This window comes from Capsicum annuum, chromosome 9 (assembly GCF_002878395.1).
Source record: "Capsicum annuum cultivar UCD-10X-F1 chromosome 9, UCD10Xv1.1, whole genome shotgun sequence".
In the NCBI taxonomy this organism is placed as follows: Eukaryota; Viridiplantae; Streptophyta; class Magnoliopsida; order Solanales; family Solanaceae; genus Capsicum; species Capsicum annuum.
Genome location: NC_061119.1, coordinates 95,298,394 through 95,319,645, shown reverse-complemented (window position 1 = coordinate 95,319,645; position 21,252 = coordinate 95,298,394). Strand labels below are relative to the sequence as shown.

The window sequence follows — 21,252 nt, the reverse complement described above, 5'->3', positions numbered from 1 at the left end:
AACAAGGTGTTTTTCACACCAAAACAGCCAGCAACAAGATGAACACGAGATGAGGAGAACAACAACACAATAACAACAATACACAATTTTACTAGAACAAGAACACAAACACGATTACACGAAACGTAAAGATAGGTAGTGAGACATCAACTCTTACAAGAACTAAGAACCTAAGTGTATTTCAAACATTAAGACCCTTAATAGATGCAAAAAGCAACACCTACACTCTTACAATGACACAAGAGGGCGTGAACCACTCAAGCACCAAGGTTTCAAACCAAGTTTTGCAACATTAGTGATTCCACACTAGTATCACCCTCATTTTGGTTTTGGTGGCTATTCCAAGCCCTAAATTAGAATGTTACACTCTCTGTAGAGAGAGAAGAAAGGTGTTCCAAAATGTGTCTTACAATATCATTCAACAACTAAAGAAATAAAGACCTAATACTAGTCTATTTATAGACTTATTACAACATGGAGTGAAAGGTCCAAAAAGCCCTTAATGAAGGGAGCAAAAGAGGCGCCCTTGGAGTTTATGTAGGGGCGGCTTTGTTGTGTCCAAAGCCCTCTTCACACTTCAACTTGTACACTCCCTCGGCTTGATTCCATGAGCAACTTGTACACTCCCTCGGCTTGATTCCATGCATGTTCACGTACGCCCATCTTCATGAACGTGCCTGTATCATATTGCATCTTGTTCATCCCATTCATCAAACGTGTGGTCTTCTTTAGATGGTCCTGAACCAAGAAGATGTCGCAATTTTCCTTTTACCCTTTAAAAAGGTACGAACTAGATAAGCCTATTTTAGGTAATTTTTTCCATTCAACCGATGAGAAGCTTGAATGTTTTGCAAATCTCCAGTTGAAACTGTAGAGTTATTCTCTACGACTGCAGAAACACTTCCAGGGAGTAGAACATTTGCATCAGTTGTCTTTTCAGACATAGTTTTGAATGGTTTCACCCTTTGGGCAGACAAAGCTGGAAAAAGGACTTTTCAAGACTGGATGAATAAAATAAAAATGGTCAGGAATACACCTAAAGCTCTGATACCATGTGGAATAAAATGATTGAATAATTTCATTCACACTTTTTTATGTCATATACATGGCTTTATATACATAGGTGATTGTTGAGTAGAATCATTTAAATCCCATGAAATCCGGGATTGTACAAAATCATATATTCTACATAAAGAGAAAGAATCATAAATAGGATAGTCTAGATTACAACCATTATCTTAAGATATCCTAAGATCTTAGAGGATCAAATCTTGATATGATAAGTATCTTCCCTGAAATCCTCTATCAGTTAACAACATATATAGCGGGAATAGGAATACAATATAGAATCCTACTTAGAAAAGGATTGTAATGTAATGTAATGTCCTAATTTGAAAAAAACTGGAATATAATGTCTATAAATAGGGTCTCAGTGTAATAATGTAGATACAACAATTCAATAATATTTTTCTATTATATTTCTTCACATGATATCAGGGCCTCTACGATCTTGGTAGAGAATCAACGAGCTTCCGCTGCCGGGTGGCGGCTATAACCTATATATACCGCCCCTTTGGCCAATGATCATGTTACCAAAAGATAGGGACGTGCTTCTTTCCGGTGACTACTTTCTCATATCTTTGCGTAGCACCAGGCATCTTTTCAGTAACTACTTTTTCATATCTATTTTTCGTAGCACCGTGCATCTTTCTGGTGACTACTTTCTCCTATCTTATTTCCGTAGCACCGTGCATCTTTCCGAACTACTTTCTCATATCTGATTTGCATAGCACTGTGCGTCTTTTCGATGACTCCTCAAATCTAATTTGCATAGTTTCGTGCGTCTATCCTATGACTCCTCCGATCTAATTTATGTAGGATCGTGCCATTATTCCGACCCTATCCATATAATTTCTCTTTTACAGTAGGGTTGTGCCGCCATTCCGATCAACCCACATAATTTCTCTTTTTCAGTAGGGTCATACCCTCATTCCGATCCTACTCATAATTTCTCTTTTTCATTTCGACCATATCCATATAATTCTCTTTTCTAGTAGGGTCGTGCCATCATTCCGACCCTGGCCATATAGTTTTTCACATATTTTGACCACTTTTCAGCTGTCAAATCTAATTATCCCGTGTGTGAGCATGTTCCGACCAGGTTTTTAGTGACTTTCTTGTTTAAGATCTACTCATCTCTTGATTTCGAGATGACTCATATATTTTAAATTCGACTATTTCAATCCAACCCATATAATTTCTCTTTTAAAGTTGGGGCGTACCATCATTCCGATCCTACTCATAATTTCTCTTTTCCATTCCGACCCTATCTATATAATTCTCTTTTACAGTAGGGTCTTGCTATCATTCCGACCCTAGCCATATAATTTCACATATTTTGACCATTTTTCAATTGTCAAATCTAATTATCTCGTGCGTGAGCATGTTCTGACCAGTTTTTTAGTGACTTTCTTGTTTAAGATCTATTTATCTCTTGATTTCGAGATGTCCCAAATATTTTATACCAGTTTTGGACAATTTTTCAGGGGCCATTAGACTTTTCGGTGACATTTACAACTTTTCTAACCAGTTTTTCAATTTGTTCCTTTTCAACTAAGGTATCCCAGACGTCCAAAGCAGTTCGTATCAGTTTTCTAGCAAATATATTCACCAAGTCCCTCACTGATCCTCATATTAATTACATTCATGACAAGCTTGATACATATGCATTTTATGCACCAGCTTGAGGGGGAGTGTTAGAATATGACTTGAAATAGGAATGGCATATAGAATTCTATTTAGAAAAGGATTGTAATGTAGTATCCTATTTGGAAAAGGATCGAAATGTAGTGTCCTATTTGGAAAAGAATTGGAATGTAATGTCTATAAATAGTCTCAATGTAATCATGTAGATACAACAATTCAATAATATTCTTCTCTCATGTTTCTTCACTATATATGCATTTTATGCACCAGCTTGAGAGGAAGTGTTAGAATATGAGTTGAAATAGGAATAGCATATAGAATTCTATTTAGAAAAGAATTGTCATGTAGTGTCCTATTTGGAAAAGGATTGAAATGTAGTGTCCTATTTGGAAAAGAATTGGAATATAGTGTCTATAAATAGAGTCTCAATGTAACCATGTACATTCAACAATTCAATACTATTCCTCTCTCATATTTCTTCACTATATACATATATATATATGTATATATGTATATATATTATATATATATATATATAAAGTATTCCCTCCATCCCATTTTATGTGGCACTGTTTTTTTTAATAATTGTGGCATCCGGATCAGCTTTTCCACGGTTACTTGCTGCATCCCACTAGCAACAGGTATTAGAGTTCAAGTAACTATGTCCACCAAGGCTAGAACAGATAGAAAGAAATCACGTGGTGTTTGTCTTTGTTGGAAATTGCCCGAAAAGAATGTTACTTTACTATAATTAAAAACAATAACAACAACAACAAACCCAGTGTATTCCCACATAGTGGGATCCGGGGAGGGTAAAATGTACGCAGTCCATACCATTACCTACGGAGAAGTTGAAAGGTTGTTTCCGATAGACCCCCGGCTCAAGAAAAAGAATAGTAAGCAAATTCATAATAAAGCATAAAACAAGATGGAATAACAGAAATTAGATACCCACAAAATAATACCTTACACTAACGAACCAAAGGCATCCCTCACCCCCATACCCTCCTACTAGTAGCTCCAACCTATGGACCTAGCCCTAAGACTACCGGCTCGGCTACCCCAAAGCTCTCCTAACTACTGACTACGACCCACCCCATGCACTAGCCGTCTAACCTAATTTGTATTCTTCATACCCTCCTATCTAGGGTCATTTCCTCAGTAAGTTGTAACTGCTCCATGTCACGTCTAATCACCTCTCTCCAGTATTTCTTCGCCCTACCCCTACTCCGCCTGAAACCATCCGAAGCTCTCACACCTACGAGCTGGGGCATCCGTGCCCCTCCTCATCACATGTCCGAACTATCTAAACCGAACTTTCCGCATCTTGTCCTCCACCGAAGCCACTCCCACCTTCTCCCGGGTAGTCTCATTCCTAACCCTATCACCCCTAGTAAGCCCACACATCCAACGCAACATCCGTATTTTCGACACCTTCAATTTTTTAATATAGGAGTTCTTGACTAGCCAACACTCCAGTCTATACAACATGGCACTGCCACTCTGTAGAATTTGCCTTTAAGCTTAGGCCATACCTTCCTATCATACAAAACTCCTGAGGCGAGCCTCCACTTCATCCATCCTGCCCCAATAAGGTGGGAGACATCCTCATCAATCTCTCTATTCCCCTGAATCATGGACCCGAGACACTTAAAACTATCCCTTTTATCTTACCAACAACCTGGGAATCCAACCTTACTACCACCTCATTCTCCTGCCTCAAATCATTAAACTTGCATTCCATATACTCCGTCTTGCTCCTACTCAACCTGAACCTTTAGACTCAAGGGTTTGTTCCAAACCTCAATTATCATTCGCACCCCCACGCGTCTCATCAATCAAAACTACATTTGCAAAAAGCATACACCAAGGCACCTCTCCTCGAATACACTGCGTCAACACATCCATCACCAACGCAAACAAAAATGGACTAAGAGTCGATCCCTAATGCAACCCTGTCAATTGGAAAATGCTCTGAATCCCCTCCTCCTCCTGCGGTCCTCACTAGAGTCTTTGCTCCATCATACATGTCCTTAATCGATCTGATGTACGCCACTGGGACCCCACTCACCTTCAAGCATCTCCAAAGAACCTCCCTAGGGACTTTATCGTACGCCTTCTCCAAGTCGATGAACACCATATGTAAGTCCTTCTTCCTTTCCCTATACTGCTCCACCAGTCTGCGCACCAGGTGAATTGCCTCCATCGTCGAGCCACACAACAATCTAAGGATTATTTCAGACCACAAGTTTTATAAGTCTTCCTTTTCTTCTAAATATTGTGTCAATTCAAACGGTGTCACATAAAATAAAATGAAGTAGTACAAAATTAAAAGGGTAAATAGAGATAAGGTAATGGATGTTGCCGTGGGATAGGGGGAAGGGGGCAAGCTAGTGGAGGTGGTAGGGTTTGGTGGTAGGGTGAGCGGTTGTAAGGGTGGGAGGAGACAATACCACTCATTATCCCTACTTTCATTAAGGAAGCCATTTTCCTTATTTTCAAGGAGCTTGTTTTCGTAAAGAAAATATTTTCCAAGAATTTTAACCAACCGACCACGGGAAATTAGAAAACATTTTCCTCCCTATCGAACACACCATTGGTGTTCAATACGTAGCCTATCCTTATTCTTATGTTGATAAATCCTGGTTAATTTATGCCATTCTAATATTGATGAATTTTGGTTAATTTATGCCAAAAATCTTTGCTAAAACTAAAGTTAGATTTGTTTGAAGATTGGCATGATAATTATTTAGGCTATAGATTTATGGTTAGGAAGATAGATTTGCATAATTATCTCTTTAATTCCATAGCTTTGTCTAGTTTATGGCATATGTTTAATGCACCTGAGAAGGGTTCTTCTATCTTTCTTGAGCACTTCAGTGCTTATGTGAATAACGTGTATGTAGAAGAATATGGGGGAGGTATATTTGAGGATGCTTGGCTATATCATAAGTGTTCAAAGTGATGCATGTTTTAGGATCTTGTGTATATTTGAGGATGCTTGGCTATATCATAAGTGTTCAAAGTGATGCATGTTTTAGGATCTTGTGTTGTCTTTGCCATGCCCATTGAAGTACTTTATTGATAAAACTAAATTGGGGAGGCACATAATCATTCCCAATGGCATCTAAATGAGAATTTTGTTGTGTTTATACAAGTACTATCCACATGCTTATTAAGGGTGATCTATACATGCTAGGCTTAATTGGGTTAAGTGGGTCATTATCTTGCATTGTTCCGACCATTATTGCATTTGGTTAATGGATGTTCACTAATGATGTCTTCTTGATTGAGATTCAAATTTAAGAATGAATTGTTTTCAAAAAGAGGAGATGATAGCATCCAGGGTGGCATACCTCTATTAAAGGTTGTCAGACTTCAATGAAAAATGAAAAAGATGTTTATCGTGCAAAAAACGCCTAAGAACAAGTCTGAGACTTGCAAATAAAAATGGGCTAAATGTTACACATATTTCATGATCCAAGTTCAAGTCTAGTAGGAAGAAGATTGTGAACAAATGAAGCACAAATTAGACCAACATGGAGGTTGAAAGTCAACCCCACATAGAGTAAGGGGGCCGTAATTCACACTCAAACATTCTGAAAAGTGGCACGGATTTTTTACTAATTTGGCACTTCCTTTTCTGTTTTTTTTTTTTTTTGAAACTGGTAAGTTTGTATTCTTCGGCATTAGGATATGTTGGACACCTTCAAAATATTCATCGCAAAATTAGAAATTTCCTATCAAGTCAACAATTTGATCTACATCCTCTATATACACAGTAGTTTACTCCAAAAAAGTAAAGATAATAAACAATTCCATTGTATGTTGTGAATGGAATTGGAACTATCTTCAAAACATCTTCCATTCCTTTCTCTCCACACAAACCACCATACACATGATGGTATCAACTAGGCATGGCCACGGACCGGAGTAGTTTCGAATTGGTCCGGTTCCGATCACGCTCCGGTACCAGTAAAGCAATGGTGCCTGTTGCAACCGGTATACCCGTTACCCAATGGTCCGAAATCCAGTACCGGTGTGGACCATGTGTTTTTTTCGATAATTCCAGTTCCGATTGACCGGTACCGGTCCGGCGCAAACCCGAAAAGCATTTGATTTTTTTTAATGGTAGCCGACTGTCGTTGGAATATAGCCGTTGGCAATGGCCATTTAGCCGTTAGGGGCTAGCCAACGGCTATTTTGAGGCCCTCCCACCCCACCCTTCCAAATTATCCCACTACCCCTTAAAATTTCCACAATTAATACCTCTTTATACCTATTTTTTTCTCACAAATATTCTCATACTCTTTTAATATTCTCACTCTCTTAATATTCTCTTAATATTTATAATTATTGTATTAGCTAGTTGGAGTTGGAGTTGGAGTTGGAGATTTTTTGAAGGTATTACAAGCTTTAATTATCATCTTTTAATTCGGACATTTGGTATACGTCTGCTTTTACGCAGACGTTCAATATATTTGTTCCAACTTTAATCTCTCTTTTTATTTACTTTAATCTCTATATTTTTATTTTTTAGTATCTATAATTGTTTACTTACATTAACTTTTTGATTTATAATATTTATATTGCTTGTTTTAATACTTTAACTATATTCAAATTTAATTATGAATGTCAATAAAAATAGTAGTGGTAAAAAAACAATCTTTGGTAAGGTTTTTCATAGAAATAAAAAAAATAATGCTACTACTAGTTCAGTACCGCCTAGATTTAGTAATGTTAGTGAATCTTCTTTATCACAGCCTAATGGTTTCGATGTTGGTTCCGATATGAAATTAGACCATAAGACCCTAAGTAGGCGTTATGATAATTTTGACGAAGACTTACCGGAAGAAGATGATATAGAAGAACAAGCGTTAGGTGAAACCCCTACCCCTACTAGTCCGATTACGGAATTACCGGAAGATGGTGAAGAACTTTCCCCTTTACCGGAATTTACTAGGGCTAAAGGTACCGAGCGTCCTAAATGGTCTTTAGTTTGGAAATTTACGGAGCATGATAAGGTAAAAAATACTGCTACTTGCAATAAATGCAAGAGAGTTATGAAACATTTGACCGGGAGAAAAATGTCGGGACAAGATTGCTAACTACGCATTTGAGAAAATGTAATAAAGAATTTATTCGTCTAGAAAATGAGGCTAAGGCAAAAAAAAAGTGATATACCATTGACGGAAGAATATGTAGGAGGTAATATGGTTCAAACGCGTTTAGACATGTTTAACCCGGCTGGTCAAGCTCATCATCGACATATAGTGAAGATGTAGATAGAGAAGAATTAACGAAAATGGTTGTTGTTATGATTTGTCTTTTAGTTTTCCTTCGCATCCCAATTTTATTCATTATATTCAACGAGTATATAATTCCTCTTTTAAAGGTTTTTCACAAAATACAATTAAAAATGATATCTTTAAATTTCAAGCTGAACATTGTCATTTTCTTCATTGCTTATTTAGTAAATTTGATGGTAAAATGTCTATTACTTCTGATATGGATCGTAGTGTTCTCGGTAATGATTATTTTACTCTCACGGCTCATTGGATTGATCACCATTCGAACATGAAAAAAGGAATTATTGCTTATAAATATGTTGACAAGACTGAAACTGGCAGCTATATAGCTAGTACAATAGCGGAAAGCTTGAAATTTTAGACTTATTAATAAAACTATGGCATGCACATTAGGTAATGTTTCTAATAATTTGAAAGTTATTGATTTTTTAAAAGCTAGACTATGTCCTATGAATGATGATTATTTTTATGTTAGATGTACTGCACATTTTAAATTTAAATTTGATAGTACATGACGGTGTTGAGTTGTTTGGAAATGGTTGTTTTGAAGTTTGAATTGCTTATAGTTTTATTTTTAAAACTAAAAGAAAAGTCTAATGGATGATTTTAAACATCAATGTAAAGAATGTGATATTCCATATAGAAAAGTTCCAAGAGATATTCCTACTAGATGGAATTCTCTGTATCAAATGCCTGAAGTTGTTTATGTATATCGTGAACCTATACAATTAGTTTATAATGCTCGTAAAGCGAATCTTGATTTAAGACTAGGTGATGATGATTGAATTGAAGTAGAAGAACTTTGTAAATTTTTGAAAACTTTTTATCAAGCTACGAATACAGTATCTACACAATACACTCAACTATTTCTTCTGTTTAGTAAATATTACTGCTATTTCTAAAGTACTTGTTGAATATAAAAAAAATTGTCCTTACAAAGAGGCAATTGCAGCTATGATTGATAAATTTAAAAAATATTTTTTCCTATTCCACAAATTTATTTGACAATTACTTTATTCAACCCATTTTACAAAGAATATGGTGTAATGATGGTGGTTCGAAAAATTTACAACAATTTAGAAATTGAAACTCGTGAAAAGCCATCAGTTGAAACTTGTTGTGCTAACATAGTACCTAAAGCTAGGAGTTTAAGTAACTTGTATCAAATTATGGAACAAAATGTTCCGCTGGCCGAACCTCCTACTTCTAGACATAGATATGATGATTTAGATTACGAGATGAGTGAAGAACTTGGTTTTCAATGTTCTAGCATTAATGATTTTGATTCATATCTTTCTCAGGATCGGGAAAGTATTAAAGATGCAAATGACAACAACTTTTAGCATGGTGGAAGACCCGTACCAGACAATTTCCAAAGCTTTAAAGGTTGGTTCGAGATGTGAGCAAGTCAAGCTTCTCCAGTTGCTTCGGAGCAAACTTTTAGCCCAGGAAGATTTATAATAGGAGATAATCGATATTCGTTAGCAAATGATATTTTGGAGATTTCGGTATTATTTAGAGATTGGATCAATGTCGAACGAAGAAATTTTGGGCTCCCAAAATTACCGTCCCAAATTGAAGACGAAATAGATGAAATATCTGAGGAAAATAGTGATGATGGAATGGAAGCAATAGAGGAACAAGGAAAAAGACCAATTCCGGAAAATACATCCACCCAAGAAATACATAAGTTATGTCTAGAATAGTTTGGACGTTATAGATATTAATAAGATTCTAGAGTAGAGATCTAACTCAAACAGAACCCTTCCTAGAAGGTGGTTGTGTAGATTAGATTCTCTTTTAATATTTATAATAAATGTACAATGTACGAAATTTGAATAAATATCAAGGTTATTCCCCTTAATTTTATTTTAAAATTTGTCTTTTGTTTGATGCAATTATCTTAGCTAAAATTATAAAGTTTATATTTGTAACTTTGAAGTTATGGAAAAAAAAAAGTTTAAGACTTTAACTTTATAATGTTAGGGAAAAGTTTTTATAAATTTTTATAAGTTTATGTTATAAAAAGTTAATGTTATGAGTCAATAACTGTTTTTAAAATTATATATTATAACTTAGAATTATAACTATTTTTAATATAATGCTAATTGTTTTATATATTATAAGTTAAACTTATAACTGTTAAAATTATAACTTATAAATGGTTATAAGTTAGAAAATGTTATATAAATATAATTTAAATTAAAAAAAAAAACTACTTTTAAAATTATAACTTATTATATAAGTTAATAAAAAATATTATATTAATATATCTTTAACTAAAAGTGTATAGGACTCCTATTTTAGGAGATATTTCAGTGAAAACGGGCGGGGGGGCACCGATATTTCAGTGAAAACTTTAAATATAATTTAAATTAAAAAATAAAAAAATAAACCGGTAAACTCCGGTTGCCGGTCCGGTCCGACCCATTTCGGCAACGGTAACCAGCGAACCGACGCGGAATGGCCTTTTTTCCCGATAGACCGGTTCCGGTGAAACACACCGGTAAGGCTGTACCGGTACCGGTTCTGATTAAACCGTTCCGGCAGTACCGGTTTCGGTCCGTTACCAGGCCTATCAACTTCCACCATTTCCTAAGTCTTACTCTCCCCTCTTCTGATCCAACAACTGAATAAATCTGGTGTGCTCTCTGGCATGGTCCAACTAAGACTGGTAATGTTGAGAAAAAGTTCCCAAAGTTGTTTTGTGAACTTGCAATGTGGGAAGAGGTGGCTGTTTGTTTCCACTGTTAAATTGCAAAGAGAACATCTAGGCACCAGTGTCCTTCCTTCCTTTTTTCTGCAGAACTTCTTGGTTCAAGGATGCTCTTTTGATTACTAGCCAAGTGAAGCATTTCACTTTCGTGGGAATTGAACCTCTCCAAATATTCTTCCATTGATATTGAACCCTACCATCTCCCCTCAGAATCCTTCTCTTGTAGGCAATGTTCACTGTGAACTTGCCATCCTTGTTGTGTTTCCATATCACCCTGTCTCCTGCATTTGTATCAAGCCTGGCATCCCCCAATTTTCCCAGTAATGAGGCTACTCCCTCTATTTCCCAATAATTTAATAGCCTTTGAAAGGATAAGTCCCATCCTTGTGCTGACCAGCAATCACATACCTTGGCATCAGGATTGGTACAAATAGAGTAGAGATCTGGAAATGATTCACTCAAAGGAGCCTGCACAATCCAACCATCTCTCCAGAATTTGAAATTGTCGCCCCTTCCTACACTGAATGTTGGGTTTTCTTCCAGGTAGCTCCATAAATCTCGGATAGTTCTCCCTACCCCCCCATCCATATGGAGTTGTAACTTTCTCTGTACACCTAGGATTCGACTCACCATACTTTGCTATTATTACCTCCTTCCATAAAGCCCTGTCTTCATTGATGTACCTCCATAGCCGCATCATTAGTAGGCTTCTGTTCTGTGTTTTCAGATTTCTGATACTCAGTCCTCCTCTTTCCTTGCTCAACATCACAGTATTCCACTTCAGCAGATAGTAGCCTTTGCCTTCTTTTCCTCCTTGCCATAAAAAGTTTCTTCTAAGTGTGTCTAATTTCTTGACAACTTTTGAAGGAATTGGGAATAGAGACATAAGTGGGAAGAACATCAAGGACAGAGTTTATTAGAATCACCCTAGCCCCCAAAGAAAGGTATTGTGCCTTCCACCTTGCATATTTCCTTTCTGTCTTCTCCAGAATACCATCCCAAATATCCAATGCTTTGTGTTTACTCCCTAAAGGCATACCCGGATAAGTAGTTGGCAACCCTTCAACTTTACATCGCAGAATGTTAGCCAAGCCTTGAATCAGAGATACATCTTTAAAGGGAATCAATCTACTCTTTCCCCAGTTAACCTTTAGGCCTGACACTGCTTCAAAGAGGTTCAAGATCCATCTGATAAAATTCAGTTGTTTAGCTCTTGGCTCACACATGATGATGGCATCATCTGCATATAATAGATGGCTAGTTTCCTTTCCCCTTCCTGATCTGTCCCTGTAGTAAAACCTTAAATCCATCTGTGATGTGTTGCTATTCTCATCATATTATCAAAACCTTCCATTGCTATGATAAAAAGGAAAGGAGATAAAGGATCTCCCTGTCTCAATCCACTCTCTGACTGGTTCTCCATTCACAAGGATTGAAATCTAACTGTCTTGATGCATCCTTCTATCCACTTCAGCCACTTGTTACCAAATCCCATTTGTCTCAGAATGCTCAACAGGTAGGATAAGTTGACATGGTCATAAGCTTTCTGGATGTCCAGATTGCATAAAACACCTGCATCTCCTCCTTTCAACCTTGAGTCTATGCATATTTCCTTTCCTTATTTCTATTAAGTAGTTTTGGGAAGAATTTTGGTATTATTTTACATGTTTTCACAGTTTTAAGTTTTCTAGTTTTCTAATTTATTATTTCCATAAAAGTAGGATTCGAACTCATGTTATTTGGGATAGATTTCCCCTATATACAGAGGTGGGTTTTGTTATTTGCACAAGAACATTATTATGAATATTATTTGAGAGGATTCTTTTTTTACACCTGTGTGTGGAGATTATGGATTAATCTTGCAACCTTATAAGGGACATTCTTTACGAGGTAAGCTTAATTATTAACTTGATATCTTTGGTTTCTATTATAGTATAAAAGAAGCCAATTAGTCTTGTACTAATTATTGCCTCTAATTTCTTCAAAATAGGAGTCTAGATCACTTTTTGATCCAACTTCTAGAATTGACTCTATTAGTATCATAGCAAGTTTAAATTAGCTAACTTTGAATACTAAGTAGGCGTTTAGACATGCGATTTTGACTGGTGATTTAAAATCATGAGATGCAATCAGCATTTGGACATGCCATAATTCATATCATGATTTGAAATTTTTCAAATACAAAATATTAACCCACAAGTTTATATGTTATTAAAAAAACTGACCATTTTATATCTACCAACCATTTATTTCATATCTAAACAAAATTTGTAGTTGATATTATTACATGCATGATCAATGTGAGGAAATTGTTTGTACTATGTGTGAGGATTATATTAAAGAGTAGCACACTACAACTTATGTTCAATTTTACTTTTTTATTGAACTAAGGTCCGATCAATAAATGTTGTATTTTTTTTTTAGAATAGCTTTGTGATAGTGTGTTATAATATTCTTTCTCAAAAATATGGTGGATTATACTTTTGATATGAATTTTTATTTATTTGGTAAGATTGCATAAAGAGCTGGGCAATTTTGATATTTTTCACAACTTATAGGGTTTTCATGTTTATGAGAAAACATACAACTTAAAAAGTCCAAATTGCATGTCCAAACAAAACTTCAACTTCATCCGAAATGATTTCATATCATGATTTCAAATCACGGTTTCATCTCACATGGCCAAACGGGACCTAAGATCAATTAGGGTTCTTAGTACTTGATTTTGAAAGGCGGGATTTCATTCAGGAAATTACAAGGTATAGCCCCCATAGTGGGTGGCTTTGGATTTTTGACGCCCTTAAGAAAAGTCTTTAAAGACTAGTCTTCCTAATTTTTTAGGTATAGTAGAAGTACATTTTTACATCTCTACACCTCAAATGTTTTTGAACATTCCATACTCATTTGTGTCTCAACTTCTATCTTCATTTTTATTATTTTCATTTTTATTTTTTCATGTTTAATTCATTTGTCTCAACCTTTATTTTTCTCTTTTTACTTTTTTCTCAAACATTATCTATTTCTTCATTTATCTTTTTTTTAATTCATTTTTCTCAACCTTTATTTTTATTTTTATTATTTCTCATTTTTATTTTTTTCCTCATTTTTCTCAAACTACATTTTTCTTTTTTCTCTTCTCATTTTTGTTTTTCTCAAATTTTTTTATTCTTCACTTTTTTCTTAACCTTTATTTTTTTCTTCTCTTTTTTTCTTTTTTTCCTCAATCTTTTTTCTTTCGCAATTTTTTTCTTCTCTTTTTTCTATTTTCTTAACTTTTATTATATTTTGTTAATAAATAGAAAGTTAGATAATCTGCAAAGGGATATTCTTTCTTTGACACGAATTAAATTTCAAGGCATGATTTGTTTAGAAGTCCTTTGGGATAAGTCTTGCCTCCAAGACAAAAGTTATAAAACATCTCGTAAATCGAAACATAATATGGTAGTGTCAAGTCTTGCTCATGGGCATAACTTCTTGTTTGAAAATCCTTAGAGTTAAGTATTACCTCTAAGGCAAGAGTTATAGAACATATCATAAATCAAGACACAATATAGTAATGTCAAACTTGCACATTGGACGTTAACTTGTTCTTTTGGGGAGGTTCTTGGGCCAAGTCAAGTCTAAAAGGTAAGACTAATAGAACATCTCATAAATCAAGACATAATGTGGTAGTGTCAACTCTTGCCTATGGGGCGTAACTTATGGGCTAAGTCTTGCCTCTAAGGCAAGAGTTATAGAACATCTAATAAATCAAGACACGATGTGGTAGTGTCAACTCTTGCCCATGAGGCATAACTTGTTTGAAAGTCCTTTGACTAGGTCGTGCCACTAAGGCAAGAGTTATAAAACATCTGATAAATCAAGAGATATTAGGGTAGTGTTAACTCTTACCCATGGAGCATAACTTATTACTTGAAAGTCCTTGATTTATAAAACATCTCATAAATCAAGATACAAAGTAGTAGTGTCAACTTTTTCCCATGGGGCGTAACTTGTTTAAAAGTCCTTGGGCTAAGTCTTGCCTCAAAGGCAAGAGTTATAGAGCATCTCATAGATCAAAACATAAGGTGGCAGTGTCAAACTCTTACCCATGAGACATAACTTCTTGTTTGAAAGTCCCTGGATTAAGCTTTGCCTCTAAGGCAAAAGTTATAGAATGTCTCAAAAATCAAAACAAATTGCGGTAGTGTCAACACTTGCCCATGAAGCGCAACTTATAGCTTGAAAGCCCTTGGTCTAAGTCTTACCTCTAATTGAAGAGTTATAGAGCATCTCATAAATAAATACACAATGTGGTAGTGTCAACTCTTGTCCATGAGACATAACTTGTTGTTTGATGGTCCTTGGGATAAGTTTTGCCTCTAGGCCAAAAGTTATAGAGCAGTTCACAAGTAAAACATACAATATGGTTGTGTTGACTTTTGCCTAAATAATTTGTTGTTTGAAAATCTTTTGAATAAGTCGTGCCTCTAAGGCAATAGCCATGTTGCTTGGACTCTTCAAAACTGTCAGTGGGTATGTGTCGGATTTGCCAAAAGTAGTGTATTTTTGGAGAATCCGACACGAGTGCGGCATCAAAAGTGAAGAGTCCGCATAACTTAGGGCATTAGTTGTAGAACATCTCATAAATCAAAACATAATGTGGTAGTGTCACCTCTTGCACGTGGGGCATAACTCGTTTTAAAATCCTTGGGCTAAGTCTTGCTTCTAAGGTAAGATCATAGAACATCTCATAATCAAAACACAATGTGGTAGTGTAAACTCTTGCACATGAAACGTTACTTCTTGTTTCAAAGTCCTAAATCTTTGCTCTAAGGCAAAATTTATATAACATATTATAAATCAAAATATAATATGGTAGTGTCAACTCTTGTACATAGGGCATAACTTGTTGTTTGGAACAAATCGAAGAAAAGAAATGAAAAATAATAAAAGTTGCGGAAAAAGAAAAACATTCAAAAAGAAAATAATAAAAATCAAAGAAAAGAGAAAAGAGAAAATATATATAGAAGTTGAGAAGAGAAAAGGAAAAAATAAATAAATGTTGAGCCAAAAAAAAAAAAAAGACAACAAAAATATAGGCTGAGAAAATTTACAAAGAAAAAGAAAAAAGAACAAAGAAAAACAAAGAAAAATGAAAAAGAGAAAAAAAAATTTAAAAATAGAAATTGAGAGGAAAAAAGGAAAAAAATAAGGGTTGAGAAAAAATAAAAAGAAAAAAAAGAAAAATAAAATAAAATAAAAAAATAGAAGTTGCGAGGAGAAAAGAAAAAAAAGTAAGTGTTGAGAAAAAACTAAAAAAAAGAGAAAAGAAGAAACAAAAATCAAAGTAAAATAAAAAAAAAGAAAAAAAAATAGAGGTTGAAAAATAAATAAGTATGGAGTTGTTTAGAAATATTTGAATATTGGTAAAAGTCTTACATATAAAAAAGAAGGAAGGCTATTTTTGTAAGACTTCTCTTATGGGAGACAAAAAAACAAAGTCACCATTATTAGGATCATTTATATAGTTTACCCAATTTTATTCTCATATTATGAGTATCTTTAATTTCTTGTTTTAATCTTCATCTTTTCGCTTACGCGTTTCTTGTTTTTGTTTAGTAAACCAACTCTTATCAGAATGAGTATAATGAGTACTACAGGGGGTGGTATTAACTTTTTGCAGCACCAGAATTCAGATATGAGGGGATGTTTCTCCCAGAATTCAGATAGCTTTTAATCACTTTCAAGATCCAACAATTCAGCTGTTCCTCCTATTAAAGACAATTCACATGAGAGAATGGAGGATTTAAAGGAGAAGGGGAGAGAGCAGAAAGATGCGGGCAAAGGCAAATGCTACTCTGAGGCAATGCAATAACACAAGCACATAATTAGCTGTTATGCTTTAGAATAGAATATGCATAATCATCAGGTTAAGGGTGTTTCAAGAAATACCTAAGGTGATACTGCAGGTCGAGTTCATGCAAGTGCGAAAAGACCTGCATACATTGGGGCCTGTTATGTACCATCAGCACATTAAAACAGGAGATTAAGTTCAGGAAAAAGATAAAACAATCAAAACTCGTGCAAAGCATAAAGGCAACAGAAAATGCGAACTCTCAACATTAACTAATGTCAGATGGAACACGAGCATAATATTTAGCTCAACATACTAGATGGTCACTCATCAAAGGACACCATATTTTTAATATAGTAGTTAAACTCAATCTGGAGTTTGCACAAGGACTGATGGAGACATGCAGAATATTGTTTCAAGTAAGTGGCGTCCAGCAAGCAATGGAGACTTGAGCTTCATTCAACTTTATTATTGACGCTACACCGTAAATGGAATGAGTGGCAAATGTGCATACAAGCAATATTTATCACATCAACTGCATCTTTATTAACTTATCCTAACTAGTTTGCTACAATTCTTTCATTCTCACATAAGAAGCAACAACAAACTAAGGAGATCAATTTCTTACTTTCAACACTTCAATGGAAGACATTATTCCCCTAAGTTTAATTCATCTGAAAACTTTGGAATTGTCACCAGTATTTCACAAGAAATTAAAACAGATGAGACATTCAAACTATGACCCACTTTTCAAACAATGGTCAATGGTGGGAAAGTGATTTGAAGTGTGCTCAGTTATTGTAACGACCATTTCCGTTGCTATGTATGAACCCTCCTGTTAAAAGACCCATGTTAAAATTCTTCTTGGAACTGCAGTTGTAAATTTCAGGCTAGGCTAGTTTCGAACAAAATAGGAACGAAGCGTGGTCTAGGAAAATTCGGGGATGATTTGGGCAGGTTTAATAGTGTTTGATTAGATTTCTAGATAGATAACTAAGACAATAAGGAACCCGGAGGAATTGACGGAATTGAATTTGGCTCAGTAGAACTCTCGAAATTGATCTTCGCATAAATGGCATTGTTTGGACTGTTCCAGGTTTAAGGTGTGTTGCAAAAAATGAGATTTTTTGGCGAAACTGGACATTCTGTTCCGTATGCACGCCGCTATAGAGACCGTCGCTATAGCGGAAAATTTCCTCTATAGTGGCGGTCAAACCCGATCAACGTCCGTATAGTGGCAAGTGTCATTATAGCCCCAAAAACAGTTTACATTACTAAAACTAGTTTTGGAGCAAAGGAGGAGCAATTTGGGGCGATTGACAGCAGATTTTCTTCGTTTAGCTTCGTAAAGGTAAGGAATCTATCCCCGTTAACTTGTAACTGATAACTAAAAATTAGAATTGCTAATTTACAAAGTTCCAAGAGAGTTTAAAGGCTGATTTTAGTTGTTTTCTTGAGCAAGGGAGAAAATTAAGTAATAAGTCAATAGGTTTTGATTATTAACAGTTAATTAACCCTTACATTCCATTAATTCACTTATTTATCCATGGAATTGATAGTTTTAGGTGCATTACGATAGAAAACCCCTAGAATGGGAAGGGGAATGATCATGAACTTGACCTTAGGAATTGGGGGTGAGTTATAATTCCCAACATGGTAGGTCATTGTATTGATTATGTGTTTATATATGTGTTCTAAACCAAAAGCAAACAGAAATTGCAAGGAAGGGCAAAGCTCCGGCTTAAGAGGAGTTGTGCAAGCTTGGTTCGAGGTAGGTGATGGTATTGTAGTTTAATCCAGTTTGAGCTATATGTGCATGTTAACTACTTTGTAGTGTGGCTTCTTAGTGCATGTTATTTGGTTTGGTCAATACAAATGATTTTACAGTTGGTATGATTTGGCCTCACCTTTTTTCTAAATGTGGAATGTTTTGGTATTTGGGACGTTCATTAGTGAAATAAGGTTGGCAGATACTTGCGCCTGGGGTTTAGAACATGGACGAAAATTGTCCCATGCAGGTCATGGATAGAGGGTGGATGTATTACTAATAGCATGTATGTACGAGGGTCTGGTGAGTTTGACGGTTCCATGAGTGGACCGGGAAATATATTTTATGCCTGATAATTGTTTACATGTCTTGACTTGGCTTGACTGAACGTGACTTGGTGATACTTTGTTGACTTGTTGGTTTTAATCCTAAACTGCTTATTTGTTGCTTGTTATGCTAAGTGTATGTTGTTTCAGCATGGATTAACTTGTACTATAATTTGATTATGTATTCATATTTTCATCTTGGGTTGGTCAGATGACCCTACAAGTACACTGTTGTTTCTTGTGTGTTGATACTACACCTTCTCAATGTTTTGAAAAGCGAGACGCCAAAAAAAAGCGACGAGGGCTCACTTCACAGAAGTGAGAAGCACGAAGCAAAGCATACATTTTTTTCCATTAAAGCTCTATTTAGTACAAAATTTAAAAATATTAAACATGCATAAATAAATAACCAAGAGCTCAATAAATAACATAATCTTTCAATACTTAAATTAAAAAAAGAATAGATAGTCATAACAAGCATTCAAGCAAACTGCTAAAGTACTAAAAATCAGTCTTGCGTCTTAATCAACCAACACGAACAGAGAAACCAACAATTAGAGAGAAGTTTAGAACTTCTATTCTACATCCTATTCCTCAACAATATCTCCAAACTCTTGAAGTGTCATCATACTATTATCTTGAACATTATCTTCTTCATCATCAGAAGCCTCATCAACAAAGGTTCTACTTGAACCTGCTCTTTCCTTGTCATTTAAGGTACTCCCCCTAAAACCAAACACACTTTCCTCAACACCACTTGCTGAAGCAACATGACCATAAGTGAGATCTTCTCCTTCATAAACTTCTTCATCTTCATGATTTGAAAGGGCTCTCGTCAACCATTCATTTGCATCATCAACTTAATCCAACATAATTGGATCAATGGCATCGCGAGCATTGTAACGACGCACCAATGTTCTATTAGATTTGATGAACACTAGTAAGGCATTTAAACTCAAGCCTATTCCTATTTTTAGTGTGAATCTGCATAAGTTGTAGAAAGTAATTAACAAGAGTACTTAGGACAATTCTATTACCACTTAATTTTTAGTAGTAATGTAATGTAGTTTCTCACATGTTCATACACGCTCCAATTTCTCTCGCAACCAGATGAGCTATAAGTTAAACTTTGAACTCCATTAGCAAACTGTAGCAAGTTTGGCACGTTATGGCCATATTGCATCCACCATTCAACTATAGAAGAATTATTTAAACGTTGATAACTTAAAAGTTAAGCTTTAAACACAATTATTAGTTGAAATGCTCACCTGGTGACCTTAAGGTTCCAGCTCTAATGGTTGATTCCAATCCTAGTAGACCACCAGCTTTCATATACCTACCAAGCTCCTCCCATATTTTGTCTATCAAAGATGCATGATATCCCAGCCACACTTCTTCATCCAAAGTCTTCATCTCACTATTTTTACCATAGAGCCCAGAGGTCAAAATATGTGTCGTTGCATGCAAAGGTTGATGAAGTTGATCCGTCCACCTTGCATCAATAATTTCAAAAACCTTCTCATATTTCCTTTTATCATGATCAAATGTACTTTCAATACTTTCTTTTGCCCTATCCATGGCTTCATAAATGTAGCCCATTGGTGGTGTTTCTCTCCATCCACCAAACGAAGTACAGTAACTAAAGGACCACAAACAAGTGTTTTTATAGTCATTCCAAAAAGATGGACTAATGATGTGTCTGACAACTTCTTTTACAAGATTTTCCTTTGCATAGATACTCTCATTCATTTGACATAAATAAGGTTTGCAAATTTGTCTTTTCCATATCAAAACTATGCAAAGTCAAAAAAGTTGTTGCAAACCTTGTCTTCGCAAGTTTTACCAGATTTCTTTGGTTTGTGAATCTCCTCATCATGTTCAACAATAATGCCCTTTGGCTGATATAAGAATGTATCTTAACAGTCTTGACAAAAACTATTCAAAAACTAGATTTCGTAATTAGTAAACTAAGTATAGATAACAAACATAAAGATTGAAAATAAAAACTGTTCCCACTTATTCACCAGTAAAACATGGGGCTTTTTTTAAAATGTCACCAAACATAAAGTTGATACAGTGAACAGCACAAGGAGTCCAGAAAATATGTGGGTACACTCCCTTCAACAATTCACCCGCTTTCTTATTCCCCCTTGCATTATCAGTCACAACTTGCACCACATTTTCCTTCCCAATTTTCAAGATTGTATTCTCAAAAAATTTGAACAATTTTGTAGCATCAATAGAGGAGTCACTAGCATCATGAGATTCAAGGAATACACTCCCCATCGGAGAATTAATCAAAACATTGATTACCATTTTTCTATTTTTGGTAGTCCATTTATCCATCACAATGGAACATCCATAGTTTTTCCATTAAACCTTATGAGCCTCACCAATCTTATTTGTTTTCTCCACCTCATTTTTTAGACAATGAACTTTAACTTCATCATACGTTGGGGGCTTCATTCCTAGGCTATATTGGCCTACTGCCTCAATAAATTCACCAAAACTCTCAGAGTAATTAACACAATTAAAATGGAGGCCGACGTCATACATCCACCTTGCAAAAGCGGATACAGCACGGTCCCTTA

The 21,252-nt window shown here is 35.3% G+C and overlaps 2 protein-coding genes across 2 annotated transcripts in view; both read right to left on the bottom strand.

The window, feature by feature from the left end:
• Positions 1 to 16,743, bottom strand: part of LOC107842653 (ABC transporter B family member 25, mitochondrial) — a 71,656-nt gene extending 54,913 nt beyond the window's left edge. The window contains exon 1 of the mRNA XM_047396917.1: positions 16,666 to 16,743. Coding sequence (XP_047252873.1) covers positions 16,666 to 16,739 — 74 coding nt within the window. The 5' untranslated portion in view covers positions 16,740 to 16,743. The remainder of the gene's footprint in view (positions 1 to 16,665) is intronic.
• A 2,505-nt stretch (positions 16,744 to 19,248) lies between these two features.
• LOC124887099 lies at positions 19,249 to 20,977 on the bottom strand. Its single transcript, XM_047396281.1, has 4 exons — positions 20,737 to 20,977; positions 20,485 to 20,596; positions 19,930 to 20,300; positions 19,249 to 19,520 (listed from the first exon to the last, which is right to left on the bottom strand). The coding sequence occupies exons 1-4, from the start codon at positions 20,975 to 20,977 to the stop codon at positions 19,249 to 19,251; spliced, it is 996 nt and encodes a 331-aa protein (XP_047252237.1).
• Between the last annotated feature and the right edge of the window lie 275 nt (positions 20,978 to 21,252).

Coding starts and splice junctions, on each gene's coding strand:
- LOC124887099 (XM_047396281.1), bottom strand. CDS start 20,977: ATGGTAATCAATGTTTTGATTAATTCTCCGATGGGGAGTGTATTCCTT. Junction 20,597..20,736: donor GACTCCTTGTGCTGTTCACT/GTATCAACTTTA, acceptor GTTTTTGAATAG/TTTTTGTCAAGACTGTTAAG. Junction 19,521..19,929: donor TGGAACCTTAAGGTCACCAG/GTGAGCATTTCA, acceptor TGTTGGATTAAG/TTGATGATGCAAATGAATGG.